The sequence below is a fragment of the Phalaenopsis equestris genome, unplaced genomic scaffold, assembly GCF_001263595.1.
Source record: "Phalaenopsis equestris unplaced genomic scaffold, ASM126359v1 Scaffold000223, whole genome shotgun sequence".
Lineage (NCBI taxonomy): Eukaryota > Viridiplantae > Streptophyta > Magnoliopsida > Asparagales > Orchidaceae > Phalaenopsis > Phalaenopsis equestris.
In genome coordinates, this window is record NW_018164665.1 from 1527984 (window position 1) to 1547043 (window position 19060).

General features: G+C 33.7%; 2 protein-coding genes across 2 annotated transcripts; both read right to left on the minus strand.

Annotated features, from left to right (window-relative positions):
* Positions 1-15: 15 nt before the first annotated feature.
* On the minus strand, positions 16-5117 carry LOC110023230 (protein indeterminate-domain 12-like). The gene is made up of 3 exons (XM_020722538.1): positions 4982-5117; positions 1375-1455; positions 16-1302 (listed from the first exon to the last, which is right to left on the minus strand). The coding sequence occupies exons 1-3, from the start codon at positions 5097-5099 to the stop codon at positions 521-523; spliced, it is 981 nt and encodes a 326-aa protein (XP_020578197.1). The 5' UTR covers positions 5100-5117; the 3' UTR covers positions 16-520.
* Positions 5118-5129: 12 nt separating this feature from the next.
* LOC110023231 (protein YIPF5-like) lies at positions 5130-19054 on the minus strand. Its single transcript, XM_020722539.1, has 2 exons — positions 18379-19054; positions 5130-5216 (listed from the first exon to the last, which is right to left on the minus strand). The coding sequence occupies exon 1, from the start codon at positions 18999-19001 to the stop codon at positions 18390-18392; it is 612 nt and encodes a 203-aa protein (XP_020578198.1). The 5' UTR covers positions 19002-19054; the 3' UTR covers positions 5130-5216; positions 18379-18389.
* Between the last annotated feature and the right edge of the window lie 6 nt (positions 19055-19060).

Below are 19060 nucleotides of genomic sequence, written 5' to 3' on the forward strand. Positions count from 1 at the left end.
AGATAAAATTACATTCATCTTGTGGTCAAAACAAGAATCTTATTGTACTATTGAACGCACGGTGTGGTGCGATCCACATCATCTACATATCGAGAAATGATTAAGAGAAAATATTACATCAATCCTACACGGTAAATTGATGCATAACATGATACAATCTACGTTGTTGTCCAGGGAAAAATATTTCATCCAAACGTCTGCATGTCCGGACGGATGACCAGCCACCGGTCTCCACGTTGCACGCTGATGACGTGTATAAATATATGACAGCCGGTAGTTGACCATCCCGACGGGCGATGTCCAAAATATTTTCTCTATGGACCAAAGAAATAGAAATCCCCGAGCAATCACTCCAGAGTATTAACTTCTCGGACATTCAAAATTCCTCCTTTCATCTTCTTCCTGCGGCAACGATCAAAATACGGAACATAAACCTCTCGGATCTATAAAAGATCAAAAACATCAACGAAGATCATTTCCCCCCTGCATTAAAAAACCAATCTTTGAAACAGAGCAAGAATTAATTATAACCCGCAGCATTGTACGAAGTACCAGTTCCCACAAACTCCATTCCCGAACCCAAAGATCCAAACCTCGCCACCTCCTCCATACTCCGACCACCGCCATCATCCCTCCCCATTCCCAAGAAATCCCTTGTCTTCCCCTTCGTCGACCGCAGAAGCCCTGCCATCAACATCGACGACGACCCCGCGCTCGCCGCCGCCCCCATCTCCGCCGCCTTCTGCAGCAATGCCGTCGCCGACATATACGCCGCGGGCGGCGGCGGCGGCGCCATCTCCGACGGCGTCTCATCCGATGCGCAGCTGAGCGATTCGTTGGCCGCAGAATCTCGAGTAAGCGCGTCGCAGAACGCGCGGTGAGTAACGAAGCTATCCTTGCGAGAGAACAGAGTTCCGCAATTGCAGCGGTACTCACGGGATCCGCAGGTCTTGGAGTGAGCCTTATGGTCCGACTGAACGGCGTAGCGCTTCCCGCATCGCTCGCACTTCCATTTCTTCTCCCCGTGCTTTCTGCAAAAGTGTTTCTTGATGCCAGTGAGGTCGCCGAGAGCTCGAGCCGGGTCGTGGTTGACGCAGCTGGGCTCCGGACAAACGTACACTCGTTTCCTGGCCGGCGGTCCGCCGGGCGGATGCTGCCGGAGTTTCCAAGGTAGGTTATGGCCGCGCCGGTGGAGCTGGAGGTTCTGTTCGCGCTGGAATCCTCTGTTGCAGATCTCGCAAAGGAAGCGGTTGGGCGCCATTAGGGTCGCCGGAGATAGAGAGATTACCTCCGCGTCAGGATCTGTGGAAGTAAAGTTGGTAGCTTTTCTAAAATAATCAGCTTCAGAGAGCGCAGGGTAGAAGCAGAGCAAACCTGGATTGCCGGGGAGATTTCTCTTCTTCCTCGCGGTCGGTGGGCGGGAATTTGGGATGCCGGACATTGCTGGAGTTTCGGCTGGAAGAAGAAAGAAACAATAATGAGAGAGAGAGTCTGTGCGTCTGAGGATCAGAAGGAAGAACAAGAGAAAACAAACAAGCCTATCTGAATAAATAAAGGAGGTGTTTTTGGTTTCTGCGACTGAAGAACAAAGCTTATTCTGGAGTGTTCAGGTCGGCCATGGAGAGGCATGAAAATGGCGAGGAAGGATGATAGATTAGAGTAGGCCGCCGGGCATGGGAATGGACGCCCGCCTAGTTTTATAATTGTATGTTGTCGGTCTTTCATAAAGATTTGACTTTTTGGTAGTTGAGTCAGTAGCGGCTATTGCAAAGAAATTTTTGTTCAAAAAGGTATAATGATCATCAAAATTCTCTTTTTTTTTTTTAAGTGATATCTTAATTTTTTTATTTTCATGGCACTTCAATATGTTAGATTATAAAATATTATTTGTTGCACCTCCAATCTCGAGATATAACACATATGTGAGAGGCATGTTTTGATAAAAAAATATTCAAACCCCCAAAAAAAGTTATCTTGAATTCAAAATTTTGAGAACTTATAGTCAAGCTCAGATCAAATCATTAAATCACTTTTAAAAGTTTTTCAGACATATTTGGAAGTCAAACAAATATCGAATCTAGCAAGTATATAATCAAATTGAACGTTTTGACAAAGTGAATCCAACGAGCCTGAGAACGTTTAATTCCGACATCGTTAAAACACTCAAATTTTTATCAAACGCAGTATGGTTGAAAGAAACTCTCTGGACCGTCCGATCAAAGTAGTTTATATTTTTGCATCAATTGCACCAAAACACCAAAAATAAAGCCCCACTTCTCTTCTGAGGGGAGAGGAGAGTTTGAGATATGAGGAAAAGATTGAAGCATTGAGGAGCTAAAGTCCAACACCACCACTGTCACCGTCATCGCTCACCACTAACCTTTGTCGACAATCGCCGACTGTCGTTGACTTTTGTCGATCGTCATCGACCACAATTGACCTTCGTTTAAGACCTTGAATTTGTCTTGTTATCGATTCAATCTCAACCATCGCATCCCACTGTCTAGCGTGGACCCTAAAATCCCACCGCTTGATCCAAACCTCAAATCAGACCACTTTCATGTGCCACTTGAACCCAGTCGACCGATTTGAGCTTCCAGAGAGTGCCCCCATGGCTGCATCCACAAGTAATCACACCCATATCTTGTGTAATCACATTAATCCCACGACACACCCGCAACATGCTGGACCGGGTGACTCGCCGACTCGGTAACCCGACATGTTGAACTGATCCAAACCCCTCCAACATAATAAATCATATCAAACTTGATGACCCATTTCAACCTGACTTTGACACAAAGACTCACGCTCTGTGTAACTTGAATTGGAACAGATGACCCGCCCTGACCCAATATTGACTTGAAAACCCGATAGCAGCACTCATTCAATACACCGTGCAGTGACACACCTAGAAGACAGTGTACTGGAGTTCCAGTAAATGTTCCAAACCGCAATCACTCTCAGCTACAAATATTATACCTTGAAGAACTGTGTAGCTCTTTCCCAATTATGAGACAATGACATGTGCGTGTAATCACTAATTCATAGTAGATGGCCATGACTTAACAAGAACCCATGATTTTTTTCCTTTTCAAATTTTCCACATAAAAATTTTTGATGTCTCTATCCGTCACTTTTATTTTCTGACTGTATGTTGAACTTTCGTGCAATATTGATATGATAATTAATGAATCTATCATTTTTATATTTTATTTTTGATATAGATATAAGTTCTGGTGGGAGTTAAATGGGCATGTAAGACCATAAATGCAGACAGGCTAAAAGTTTAGGGGGGAATGGCATAAATGTCTATGATATGCAATTCATAATTGCGGCAGTGACTAAAGGCTTATATGTACACAGAAATTTATGATGGGAATAGAGAAGGGTGGGAGAATGGTAGGTTTTATGAGATTGTTCCACATTATTATTCTTATTTTTATTTATATTATAATTGTAAACCTTTTATGAATTAACAAGCTCCCTTGTAGACATGGTATGTAAATATAAAAATTTTCAAGTACTTAAATATTTTAATGAGCTCAAAAATATTTATTCTTAATAGCATTGGATTCTTCGTATCTAGACGTCATCCGTTCTTTTATTAATCTCATTAAATTTTTACTCGTGCTTCTGCTACTTAATTTCACGTATAGGCATGTAGGAATTAGACTCGACCATTTGCTTGAACTCACCGAAGAATGTAAGGACCCTTGAAGGCAAATTTTTGAACCAACGAAGGACTGGCTCTTTCAACGTGATAGAGAATAATCAACACTTCAAAACATCATTGACATTTAACAAGAATCAGCTGACTCAAACGAGGCTACATAGTCAAATAAATATGTCCTTCCCTTATAAGACTCCAAGGCCAAGATCTTAAACTTCTCACCTCAACTTATGTTATTTCACTTGAGGAGATGTTCTATAATGATTTCTACTTCTTTCTCCTCTCTCTCATCTTTATTTCCTCGCCCCAATATGTTGACCCTTCATCCTCTTTGATGTACGTTTCATCAGCTTCCTTTTCGAGCATTGATGAGAGGACACTTCTTCGCCTTATTCTTCGTAGTTCACATCTGCAAACCACAAATCCTAAAAACGTTATACGAGTCCAAGAGTGAGTTTTAGAGGGGGTTTTGTAAGCTTTCTATCGTGTTTCTTGTGTCATCATCATCATTTATTCCTTCAATTCATTTATTCGTCGCATGACGATCTTTGATGTACTCTATTTTTCACCTCTTATTTTTTTCCTTAGCACAAAGTATAAATTTAAATTTGGGTACTAATTGCATCCTCACCACACATTTAAGTGTTAAATTATTTTTGAAAATTGGCCCCCAATAGGCAGTGAGCTCACACAATCTAGGCTACCTAAAGAGCTTGAATCAACATTTTGATTATGGATATGAAGAAGAAGAAGAAAAATAAAGCCCCACTAAAGCCAAGAGATCATCTCTATTTATGTGGCCCCCAATAATCTCTCCTAATTAAGTTATAATGAGAAAATATATTAAATAATTTTAATACAATACTTGTCTATCCACACAACATATCGACGACAGACCACAATAATGCGGGTGCCAAATGACTCATAATTACATGTTGACATATACGTAAACGATACCCGTCTCTCCACACAACATATCGATAACAAACCATGATAATGTAAATGTCCAATGACTCATAACTAAACGCTGACATACGGTCACATTGGTACACAACAATTGGCACCCATCAAAGAGTACTCGAACTGCAAAAAATATAGATCAACCCTACAACAGATTCAAGACTGATGAGTTCGACAAATCAACCTGACAACTATGCTTTGGAAAAATATGTTTCTAGGTCCATAAAATCGGCTAATATGTTCTTCGGTCCATGTCGGTCATTTATACGTACATATGTAATTTCCTTCAACATTATAATAATAATAATAATATTAAAACCTCAATACAAAGTGAAAGGATTTGAGTTAAACCTGGCAAGAATACTGCATCCGAAGTACAGAGAAGACCAAACTGAAACCAAGCCAACAAAATACAAGTATTCTCTTCTAATTTATTCCAAAAGAAAACAATAATTTCTAATATTTGCATATTAGCCCTTACCCACCATCCACAGCCAAAGAATATTCTAGAAACTTCCTACCAAAGCTGCAAAGTACCAAGAAGTCATTTGAATACGCATCCTCTACCAGCTTTCAAGGTCATGAACTGCAGAAAAAGATTTATAAAGTCTGAAACCTTTAACCAGAGGTACAAATGGTAATACAGCAGAGCAACATTGATTTTTTGCTTTTGTTTGGAAGATTTACATATATACCACTCAATTCCTATGTATTTACATATAACCAAAACTTTCATTTTTACATAAATACTAACTATAGATGGAAAGTTGCATTTCGCTTTATAAAAGTTAAAATAATGATATTTTTTATGTGGTATGAAAGATTGGGATCGTAAAAAAGTAAGAAATAAAGTTTGCATTGAAATATGAATCTTCCAAAGAATAAAGAGAGCAATTTAATCACCTTTCTTTGACCATAGATCAAAATTCTGACAGAAAAGAATCCTAAATTTGAATCTCTCAAGTATGGTGCAAACACATTAACACAATGACTGACTAGAAATTAGAAAAACAAATGTATGTGTTATGGTGATTGAAATGATGCAAATAATTTCCAAGAACTTTTTCTTTAGGGAGGATGAGTGTGTTTAAATCCAGAACTTCAAATTTCTTTACTTTATTTCCAATCAATGTGCTTTAGACCTTCAATGCTCTATGTCACAGAATGTTGGCCTTTAAAAGAGAAGCACAAAACTAAGATAAGTGTTGTTGAGATGAGTATGTTTAGGTGGATGAGTGGCTTGACACTTACAAAATACGAAATGAATTTATCCGTGAAAGGGTTGGTGTAGCTCCAGTGGCAGACAAGATAAGCGAGAGTTGTCTTAGATAGTTTGGTCACATTAAACGTCAACCATCTAATGATCCAGTTAGGAAAGTAGATATTTTAAATCCAGTTGTCTTACATGCTACTCTTTCAAACATAGATGCAATGTATCAATTAATAATAAATATTTTAGAACACTTACTGGTACTTATTAAGATGGAGGAGAACAAATCAAATCATTATTACAAAAACTTACATGTTACATTTTAACCCATTATTGGTGGTGTAAAGATGTTTTTTTAAGAAGAACAATAGATTTATCAAAAGTTAATCATAATTATTGGAAGCAAAAATTTATAGGAATTCCTAATCTTTTTGCAGAAAGAGTTGAGAAAAATTTATAAAATAAAGAAGCACATACGATCATATATGAACATTTCAGATATGAAATAATTCTTAATGTTTGTATCGAAACTGTATGTTCGAATATCAAACTTAGTAAACAACTCAAACGAGAAAGAATCTTTAGAGAAAAAACAACTCGGAGCATTTTGTTAAAATTTGCTTGTAATGAATCTCTTTTAAACAGACAAAAAATCATTTCAAAAAGATCGACGATTTACTAAAACTCATCACTCCAGAGAAAAAAACATAATGTTACAAAAACTATAAAGAGAAAAACATTCAAAATGACAATCAGTCCTCTAATAATTATGAAAAGAAAAGGAAGAGAAAGAAAATTATATTAAGTGTTATCGATGTGGTACATTTGATTATTATTCAAATATATGTCCTCTCCACAAAAAGCATTAATGAATTATAAGTTGATGAAAAGTTGGGACATATTTCAATGAAAGTCCTTTTGAATACCTCTGAATCATAAGCTACTAATAGTGAAGACATTTCGACCTTCAGTTTTGATTCTGAAGAAAATCTTGTTGCAATAACTGTAATGATACCAATTACTATAAATCCATTATTGAAATGTCTTATTTATGCTTACAGATGAACAGATGAAGAGATGAACAAAGGGATCAATTAATCAAAATGACATCTAATGCCTCAGAATGTAAGACTAGAGAAAAAAATTTATATATTTTTTAATAAAAAGAAATAGAAACCAACTCTAAATGAATTTCCTATTTATAGTATGAAATATGTTTATCATCGAATATCTTAAAAAAGAGTATCTTCACAAACTAATATTTCTGATTTAGAAAATGAAATTAATGATATTAATGAAAAAATTATTAAAATAAAAATATGTGGACAAGAAATGAATAATAGACTTATTGCTCTTGAAATTACTAATGAGGAATTAGGAGAATGATCATCTAACAGTGGTATAAAAATAGATTTATTTACTGACAGTGAAATGCCGAATTCCTTGTAAAAAGTTATTATGCAAAAATGATTTATAACAATTAAATAAATGCCTAGTTGACGGTGGAGCTGGTATGAATTGTATTAAAAAAGGAATGATTTCTTCTAGATATTTTGGAAAAAAAAACTACCCAAAGAGTTACAGCGGCGGTTAGCAATCGTGCGAAAATTAAAAACAAATTATTCAATGATGTTGTATGTCTTGTTTGTCAAAAATCTCTCTCAAAACACAACACTAGGAACTTAATTTTTAACACAAATTATGCCAATAAAAACTAATACTTCAGGAATAATCTCAGAAAGATTTCCTATCCCTTTGAAATATCAATTCATCACTAATCCTAGAAAGTTTATTATTAATGAAATGAATAGAATTAAGAAAAAAAAGAACTCTTCATATTAATTCTTTAAAAGAAGAAATTAATACTAACCGAATTCAAGAACAAATTCAAAATAATAAGACTCAATAAAAACTTAGCTAAATCAAGAGTTTCAAAATGAAAATTAAGGAGACAATTCATTAGCTTTTTGGGATTGAAAACACAAGGAATATTACCATATGAAGATGGATTTAATGAAAAAAATATACCCGCTAAAGACTGGGCATGTCAAATGGATACAAATTATTTAGAACCATGTAAAAATGAATTAAATGACTTATTAATAAAAGGAATTATATTAAAAAAAAAACTTATTTTCCTTGGATTTGCACTAAAAATTTAAAAAGATATGTGATAAGCCTAGATTAGTTATCAATTACAAATCCTTAAATAAGAACTTAAAATGAATAAAAAAACCCCATCTCTAATAAAGAAATTTATTAAATCATCAACTTATTGCATTCATTTTTCTTAAATTTGACTTGAATCTGGCTATTGCCATATTGAAATTAAAGAAAAAGATTGTTACAAAATAGCAGCTGTTTTGTTTGGCCACTATGAATGAAATGTCATTTCGTTTGGTCTTAAGAATGCACCCTCTGAATTGCATAATATAATGAATAATAGATTTATCAAAAGTTACCCTTATTATTCTTATATTTGTTTATATTGATGGTATCTTAATCTTTTCTAACATAGTCGAAGAGCAATTTAAATATATTAATACATTTAAGTGGTTTGCTAAATAAATGGATTAGTTATCTCAACACCAAAAACAAAAATATTCTAAACACAAATTCATTTTTTATGACAATATTTTTAATTCATTTATAGTTCCTATTAATCACAATATAGAATTTACTAACAAATTTTCTAATGACATTAAAGATAAAAAATAACTCCAAAGATATTTTAGGAACCTTAAATTATAGTATTAATTTTTATAAAAATCTTGCTCAAGATGCAGCCACTGTTTTCTATTGGCCCAAAAAAACACTAACTTAATCTCTTACTCATACTGAGGCAATTTAAAATATTCCAAATAAAGTAAAAAAGCTACCTTGTAGTAATCTAGCTAACCCATCTAAATGTAAAATTATTGAGACGAATGCATTAAATATTGGCTATGGTGGTATATTAAAGCAAAAATTATTCCCTTCTTTCAAGTCGTCTTCACTTCAAATCATCGGAATCCTACTCAATCTAAATATTATGCTCTCAAATTAGAAATGATTACAACAACAAAGCCTTGATCCCACTACGTGGGGACGGCTACATGAATCCTTTTTCTCCATTGCGTCCTATTTAATGTCATATTTTCATTATGATTAGAAATGATTGTTATAGTTAAATCTATTTCTAAATTCCAAGATGATCTTAATATTAAATTTCTTTTACGAACTGATTGTAGTGCAGCAAAATCAATTATTCTTACAAATGTTAAAAATTTAGCTTCTAAACAAGCATAATTATCTGTCTTTGGGGCGATCCACCCCTGATTGTTCTACCTTAATGTTAGAACAAAATCCCTACCTAATGTTCTAACTTAAACTTTTGCATGGATACTCAGGGGTGGATCGCCCCTAAGAGCAAGGGGCATATGACCCTCTTAATTACTCTCGACGAGGTTCTTCCCCTAGGGGAGGGGAAGAGGTCAAGGATATCAAAATTTTTGCACGATCAATTTAACCCAATATTTTTATGACTCATCACAAAATTAATCTGCAAATCAATCAATCAATCAGAGCATTTGACTCTCAATTTATGGAACCTCCATCTAATAAAAAATCGTACACAAAAATTTTTATATCTGAACAAATTATTTACATTAAAGTTATTATTTCTGATATTTTAGATATAAAAGAAAAATATTATCACATTTCTTTTCCATAGGTCCATAGGTCAGCGTATTGTCTAGGAAATAGCTCATTTTATGAAGAATATATATATGATCCTAACGTTTATGGAGCCATCTTAATTCTTAAAAATGTATATGATTTTATTGAACTAAACAGATTTACTATTTATAGTAAAACAACTATTCTCAGAATTCTCAATCATAAAGAACGTGGCCATAACTTATATTAGATCAAAATTTTCAAATACAAAACTCGCAAATTTAGGGCCCAATTGGGGCAATTTATAAGTGTGAGTGCGTTTTTTAAAACGTCACGTTACCGTTTGAATCGCGTGTTTTACCCACTTATCTGAAAATGCGGTTCCATTTTTACACTAAGCGCAGACCGCAAGTCGAACCCTGCGGTCGACTTGCGGTTGCGGGCCGCATTTCAAGATAAGCTGCTTATCCTGAAACGCACAATCTGTCACAATCGCACCCTTAGTTAACAGAGAATTATTTCTTTAATTATTGGACTTATATTGAAGTCATGAATAAAATTTTTTTTTGTCATTAATCCCAAAAGAAAACATCCATTAATGTTCGTAATGCTGATTGAAATCTTATCAAATGATATATCACATTAGTTCTATCAATAATGAAATAATTGAGAAACTATAACACAAATTCTCCTTGCTTCAATTAAATAAAAATATTCTGATGTGTGGAAACTTCTCCCTATATTTCTAAAAAAAACTTAAACTTTAACTGATGGACAATCTCAATTATTCTTTTTACTCAATATCAAATTTCATGAATATTATTTCATGAAATTTAGAAATTCAAAATAATTCTTTGAATTGAAAAACATTTCTTTAAAATTTTTTGTAGTGTAATTAAATGGTGAATTGCTATTAGAATAAATGAAAAAGTCGCATCTATTAATAAAGTAATTCAAATGATAAAATTCAATTTGTTAAAAAATCTTTTGAAGGAAGAAATTTTGTTGAATTTTTTATATTATTATCTTAAAAAAAGTTCCCCAATGAATAGCCCGAAGAAATTAAACAAAGAATGCAAATGCATATTGTTGAATTACCCTTCAATAAATATAAAAATATGACTCAAGATAACAAGACATCTGTGGCAAGCTAAGATATGTCATATAAATGGGAACATTTACACGAGGTATAAATAATTCAAAAAGGTAAACCCATCACTAATTTCAATACTCTATAATGAATCCAAGCAATTAAAGTAAAAAAGATAACCCCCCCATTAATTTTAGTACTCAACAAGTTTCACTTTCAAGCTCAAAAGTCCAATAAGCTTTATTTGTGTACTAATTCAAAGGAATATCACATGATTTTGCTTTCTCAATCCACTAAGCGAAGACATGTTTATAGTGTGTATTGTAATTCATTTTATGTTTTGAAGCCCAGTGTCATTTCTGAAGTCTATATATTACTTTTTTTATGTACGTATGCAAGTCCCGATGCTCCGGTGCTAGTAATCAGTCATTACAAGTGCAGTCTCAATATGCAGTGAGGTCTTTAATATTTATAAAACTTTGTTTTGAGTAATATTTTTTTCTATACTCGTTTGTTATTATTCACCTATTTTGATGTTGTTCTCTATTTTTTTGCAAATGATAGAGTGATCTTCTTTGAATCTACATGTGTGTGTGTGTGTGCATGGGTTTATGCATTTATATATTTGATATTTTTGTATTTCAAGCCAAGTATAATTGAACAATCATTTGTATGTTTGTATGTATGAATTGTATGTATAGATTTATACATTTATATATTCAACATTTTTGTATTTCAAACCTAGTATAATTGAAAATCTCTTGTATATATGTGTGTGTGTGTATATATTATATGTATAGATTTATACATTTATATATTAGACATTTTTGCACATCGAGCCTAATATAATCGAACACTCGCTTATTTGTGTTCAGCTCTTTTACTACCTGAACTGAAAAATCTTGCTTGTTCACTTAAGAAGAGAAATCAGGAGAAGAATTTGTGAACAAGGAAGTTTTTGGCACCCTACTAAAAAGCCTCAAGCTTTTCCCCAACCTAGTGGCACAGTGAACATCCGGCTCCAGCTCCAGTAATGTCGCCAACACTCATTCCCATGAGCAAACAAAAATATCAAGCATATAGCAATCATACAATACTCTTCAAGACCTTCAGTAACAATTATGCACTAACCGATCAAAACTAAACTAGACAGTATATGACGGCTTTCTGCAGTGATGAGAGCAAGAGCGAGTAAAGATATAAATATATAAAACCAATAGAAAAGGGGGCATGTACATATAAACCATCCAATTCTTAAGTATTTACATATCTAACACCAAAATTTTGACTTCTATATTAATCCCACCCAAATCCTTTATATCACATAAAAAATACCATTGTTTTAACTCTTTTTAATGTGAAATACATATTTTCATGCATAGGTAAGGAAGCGTGAATGTAATAATTGAAGTATATCAGTTGGATGTGTAAATACATAACAATTAAGTGGTATGTATGTAAATCTTCCAAAAAAAAAAAAAGCCAACACTTTTTCAGCTTCCATTATACATTGAATCTAGGATATCAACATGTGGCAGATCAATAAAGTACAGCAATGACTTGAAACTGTACCAAATAAAAATACAAATTCAAAGAGAGTGAGTTATTATCCGGAAAAAAGTAGAAAGAATTCCATGACATTTTTGACAAGGAATACTTAACCATTTTCTTGAAAATTTAACAAAAACTAGAAGATAAATAGAAATAGAAAGAGAGTATTGTTGTAGTTTCTATTAACAAAACAAAGTGACCTGATAATTTCCATGAACAGAGTTGATGGAAATATAGCATCCAATTTAAAATGAGCACCAAATGGCAAGGCATGCCCAGGTTAGCATATTATATAGTTTATCTTCTAAATATTCAAAATCATCAGCATCATCTGGAATAAGGACAAAAAAAAAATTGAAAGCTCCACGAAAATACTTATTAAAGCTTTTCAAATTTGAAGCAGGTAATCACCTACATCAATGGCCAAGTGTTACAGCAACCTCATTGAGAGAGAGAAAAGAGGGTGTAAAGGAAATAGTTAGTGATTACATGTTGGCTCAAGCAGTGCATAGAAAGACAAAGCAGAGAGTACAAATATGTGGTACCGACCAGTTAAATACACATGTGACTTCACCAAAGAATTTTAACTTTGGAAAATGATCTCAAGGAAAACAGTAAGAACCAAGGTTTTGAAATTCTAACCAAATATTGAACTAAAAGAATGAGGTTCAAAGTTCAAAGGTTCAATTAGAATGGAATCAGATAACATATAAAAATTAAAATCATCTTAATATGATTTAAATGATGTAATAAAGATAATTTAATCGATTCAACATACAATATTCTAAATTAAAACGCATCGATTTGAAAAGTCCGAATAAGATTCTAGCACAAAAGTTGGGACATATATTTCAATTATTTCAATTTTAATCTAAATCATTTAGTTTTAGCTGCCCAATCAAAATCAATAAACAAAACATTGATCAATTCTATAGCCAAGTGCTTCATCAAAAACCAGATCAGTCCAATGGTTCACTAATTCAACCACCGATTTTTATTAATTATATCCGCTTCTATGTGAAAGCGATTTTGGAACTAGAAAAAAGCTGATCGGAGGACCAAATCACAGTAGAGCACGTCAAACTAGTCAGTTTGGTCCAATTTTTAAAACCATGGCAAGAGCCATGCACATTTTTTTAGTTTGCCTTTTTTCTTTTATTTGCAAGTTTTCAAAGACAATAACTAGGTTTAATCTAAAAACAATGCTGCCAGGTTGCCAAGTCTAGTAAAGAATAAAAAATTGCACGAAAATTAGATTTATTTTTAGCTCAAACTGAACTCAATCAAATTCAATAATGACGACCCAAGCTTATTAAGACAAGCATGAAATAAAAATAAGCTAGTAAAAAATCAAATTCTAATGCACATGCCAACTAGTATGAATCCATGCAAACATTCATGCATGCACGTAGGGGTGCAAAATTTGCCAATCGAGCGCATTGAATTCTATTCAACTAAACCCTACGATTCCAAAAGCCCAAATAGACTTGGGCAAGCCAATACTAATAATAGCAGACTTCCCATTAAAACCCTAAATTAATAAATGAACAAGCTCGATATCCAAGACAAACTAAAATTACCTCAAATATGTTCAAGTCAAATTTTGACTGAGAGATGTATCTTTTTCATTACGGGGAGGGGGGAGAGAGCTTATCCAATCAAGCATAAAAACATCATTAATTAATAATATGAACAAAAGCTTACTCAGTAAAATAGTAGAAAGTTATAATTATGAGGCATCATTGATTCAAATTCCTCTTCCAAGCTTGTTTTCATTTTAATTAGGGTCATTCAGTGGTTGTGGTCAAAAGCAAAAAGGGTAAATGGCAACGACAAGTGGTTAGGCAAGCAATGTGGCAATAGATAGTGGGGACAGCCAATGGTAGAACCTGCCTAACAAAGTTAGGTAAGTAAATGAACCAAAGGCTAGGAGGGAAGACCTGCATTGCCATTTTATATGCTTTAAAATGATAAACAAGTTCAATGGTCAACGTTGAGCTCATTAGAGTCATCAATTTACGCACATATAAATTAAGAGCATTTAAAGGGTGTCATGCTTGTGAGCTGATAGGCCGACCCAACCAACTTACAAACCTATGTGTACCTTTTTTCATTCATGACTTAATTTCTCTTGAATCATGTCCGCTAAAAAAACTTTTACTTCCTCTTTTAAGTATGAATCATTTCATAAATGCATCAAAATAAATGAAACATATAAGTATGTAGGTTAACGAATTTTTTTTAGAGAATTGAAAACAATCAAGAATCAGGTTGACGCTCAACTTGGATATAACCATGCTTATTTATCAAGTAAGCATAAAACTAAGCTTACATTGGTTCAGAAGTAGATTGTATGGCTCGAGCCAATTTTATGCCTAGGTTAGACTGGCGGCTCAAAACTAAATAATTAACAATTTTGTGTGTAATGGAAGTTAGACAATAGATCAAGAGCGGCCTACTTGAACTTTTCATTCGAAGCCATTAAAAAGATGAGATCAATATAATTAAATATTTACTTTGTGACCATTTATATGATAAAAAGGATCATATTCATTATTAATCCTTTCCTTTTTCTCCTGATATAATGGATCAGATTCACTATTAATCCATTCCCATTTCCCTTTAACCACTTGCCCCAATATGACTTTTTTGCAACCTTTAACATGGGAGATTAGATCATGAAGGAGATTATCAATCAAAATATCCACTTCAAAGACGTCAATAAAAAGAAGATTCACACAGAATCTGAGCATCGAATCAACCGTCAATTTCTTGATGAGACTATTGAAGATGACGATACTTGGAACAATTTACTAAAATCAAAATAGACATCATTACAAGTCCACAACAACAAAAACAACAAGCCTTTATCCCACTAAGTGGAGTCGGCTACATGAATCCTTTTTCTTCATCGTGTCTTATCGAATGTCATATTTTCATTTAATTCTAATAAATAAGATAATTTTTTATACGATAATTTTTTATACATTTTATACAATATGCCCATGTCTTTTTAGGTCCACCTCTACCTTTCTTAACATAAGTTGAATCTAAAACATCTACTATCCTAACTAGATCATCAAATGGTCGATGTTTAATGTGAGTAAACTACCTAAGACGATTCTCTCTAATCTTATCTGACATTGGAGATACAACAATCCTTTGACGGATACATTAGTTTCTTATTTTATCACAAAGTGTCAAGCCATCCATCCACCTAAGCATTCACATGTCAGCAACACTTAACTTAGTTTTATGCTTCTCTTTTAAAGGCCAACATTATACACCATAAAGCATTGCAGATCTCATCACCATTTTATAAAATTTCTCTTTAATCTAAGTGATGTTTTTCTATCACACAATAAGCCCAATGCATTCCTCAACTTCAACCAATCAACCAACTTGAATTCCACTAATAACATCATCATCTATATCACCATCACATTAACCAATAGACACAAAATATCTAAAACGTTCACACAGTTTAATGATTTGATCTCCCATAGTTACAACTCTGCCACTAGATCTACTACTACTAAAATTACATTCCATGTATTCAATTTTAGATTTACTCAAATGAAGGCTTTTGGACTCTAATTTAGACCTACGTAATTTAAGTTTTTCCTGAACTCATTCTCTAGCCTTATCTATAAGAAGGATATCGTCAATAAAAATCATACAACAAGGTACATCCTCCTGTAAATGTCCATTAAGAGTATCCATAAATAATGCAAGAGGATATAGGCTTAAAGCCGATCTCTGATGTAATCCAATTGAAAGAGGAAAATACTTGGTCAATCCTCATTCTGTTCGACACAAGTAACTGCACTAGTATACATATCTTTAGCGACTTGAATATAAGTCATATCAACACATTTCTTTTCTAGAACTCTCCAAATAACTTCTATTAGGACTTTACCGTAAGTTTTTTTTTTTAATTCAATCAAGATCATATGTAGATCCTCCTTAATCTCTTTGTACTTTTACATCAAACCTCTCAATAAATGTATAGATTCCTAAGTAAACTTGTCTGACATAAATCCAAACTGATTATGAGAAATAATTGTATCGTGTCTTAATCTATGTTCAATTACTCTCTCCTATAGTTTTAATGTATGACACATGAACTTAATTCTTCTATAATTTGTACACTCTTGTGCATCCCGTTTATTCTTAAAAATAAGACCAAAATATTATTCCTCCACTCCTCAGGCATTTCTTTAATTTTTAAAATAATATTAAAGAGTTTAGTAAGCCAAGAAACTCTCAAATCTCCTAAATATTTCCACATTTCAATTGGAATATTATCAGATCCTGTTGATTTTCCACCGTTGGTTTTATTTCAAGTCTTATCATTTTTTTTACTAATGCGACGGTGAAAATAAAAAGTTTTATTATTATTATTAATATTAAGATCACTAAAGTTGATCATATTTTCAAAAACTTCATTGAAAAATTTATCAAAATAACTCGCCCGCCTATGTTGAATATCTTACTATCACCAGGAGCCCACAAAGGTTATTAAATCATTAACGAAGCATCAAACTAAAAATCAATTCTCAAAAGTTGAACAATTAATTGAAGATTATAAGAACCGCACATGAGGTGCTAATTGGTCAAAATCAGATTCTTTTTGCTTCTAATTTTATGTTATCTGGTTTGTTATTTCAACTTTTCCCCTATTATGGAGTTTGTTTGGAATTGAATTAGATTTTATTGATAGACTTTTTTTCTTGCAATGAAATCAGTTAAATTCTTCTCAATCATCTCTTTACTTACTCTCCCTTCTCCATTGGCCAACCTAACAACCAAATTATCGACCTCCCATGCTTCAATCACCCTTATTTCTATGATCGAAACCTTTAAAGTCTCAAAAGCTACAGGAACCCTACAATTGCCACCCTTAAAAAGTCTTGAGGCTGTCTTTAAATGAAAATATCAAGTTATTTGTTGTACCAATCCAAAATAGATCCGAAACAATGGCAAAATCGACACATGAAAAGAAAGTCCAAATTAGAGATGGGGAGAAATTCTCAAAAAGCAAACTTTAATAGGCCACAATGGCTCCTCCCAAAAAATTCCTAAAACCTTATAATCACCTTCTACTCTTTTAATTCTGGATTTTGATCCTTCTAATTAAGGAGTACTTTAAGATCAATCTTGCAACAATAATGACACCAAGATATTACAACAAATCACCAAAATTAATTATGAAGCACGAGAATAATCAAGAGATTGGATATGATGCACAACAGACTCAAGATAAAATAGAACGATAAATATGTTGCTTCTTTTTAGGAAATATAATTTTTTTCAAAATAATGAAATGAGATCACATATACCTTCAACAAGCTAACACAACAAAATAAAATCCTCTCCATGGGAAAAAAAAGATTTCAAAGAGCAAAATATATATCAGTTGAAAGATCCTTGCATATCAAACAATTATATCAACTATGACCAATTTTCTAGTAGCGCCTTCCAAGATCAAGATGAACTATCCTAAAGTATTAATCAGAATGTCAATGACTGTAAGGTATACTGTGGGACAACAGATTATAACAAATAGTGTACTTTCCACATAAAAGTAAATATTCAACAACTTATCGAACAATTTATAACAAATCCTTAAAACAAACTGTTAATATTGATAGAAGAAATGGGGTGAATTAGTATAGTCAAAGCAACCGAGCATCAATCTTATGATTCTACATTTCATTGGTAAAACAACAGAAAACTGTCTCTAATTGTAAATCAAAGTTATGTATAAACTTATAAGCTGTGAATTTACAGGGGTGAACATTTCAGAAGCTAAGAAAATAAAGTATCAATCAATTTAAAGTTATTTCAATCACAAAGACAAGAAAAACCAGATTATATGTGCCACTTACCTTTTCATCATAAACGAAACTAAATAAGGGATATTTAATTAAAGGGGCATTTACATCCATACCAATCAATTCATATGCACTTACAAATCTAACATCTAAATTTTACTTTTTTTTAAATTTATACCACCCAACACTTTCACATCACATCAAAAAAACCAACATTTTTAACTTTGAAACATACTTTTTCATGCATAGGTAAGGTGGCATATATGTTAAAATTAAATTTTTGGAGTTACATATGTATATGTCCAGGACTTGAGTAGTATGTATGCAAATCCTCCTTGATTAAAAATGTCAAAAGTATATGCATACAGTGTTAATACAAAGTACATAAAAAAGGGAACAATACCTAAACTGCTATCAAAATATGACAAGCAGAGAGAAGAGCATGTAGACTAGCCAACAAGCATAGGCTATTAGTCCTCGGTGCTCCTCACCACCTGTAGCCAGCTCCACCAGAAGCTGCGTACACATCCTCGTCGACCACAGAACAAAAACGGCGCCCATAGCAAAGATCACGACTCCACCATGCGGCACGAATAGAGAAATCGCCGAGAAGATGACCATTGGAAGCATGCAGTATCCCACCAGGCTCAGACACCGGTAAAGATCCAAGTTTCCGCTCCTTCCGGCCAGCATGTTAAACACCACGTAAACAAACAGAGCAGCGACGGTAACCCATCCCAAGATGATCCCAAAATGAAACTTCCCGGCAAGCAGTTGAAAGAGACCAAAAGCCATTAGAAAGATAAAGGGGCCAGAGAGATCGGCGTCCTCATGAAGACTAGGATTCACGCGAATGGGGTTTAAGATCGATACTGTCTTTTTCCAGATCTGACGGGTGTTGATGCCAAGCTCCTCGAGCAGAGGCGGCTCATCTTCGAAAGTGCCGGAGGAGATCGTACCACCGTTAAAAACAGGAGCAGCGGAGAATGCCGGGGAGGGTTGCGCGGAACCGATGTCAAACGACATGAAGGGAAGGTTAGGGTTTGGACCGAGGCTCGCTGTTGGTCGTGAAGGCTGGAAAGTTT

Coding starts and splice junctions, on each gene's coding strand:
- LOC110023230 (XM_020722538.1), bottom strand. CDS start 5,099: ATGCAAATATTAGAAATTATTGTTTTCTTTTGGAATAAATTAGAAGAG. Junction 1,456..4,981: donor GGATGCAGTATTCTTGCCAG/GTTTAACTCAAA, acceptor TTCTTCTTCCAG/CCGAAACTCCAGCAATGTCC. Junction 1,303..1,374: donor AAATCTCCCCGGCAATCCAG/GTTTGCTCTGCT, acceptor TTACTTCCACAG/ATCCTGACGCGGAGGTAATC.
- LOC110023231 (XM_020722539.1), bottom strand. CDS start 19,001: ATGTCGTTTGACATCGGTTCCGCGCAACCCTCCCCGGCATTCTCCGCT.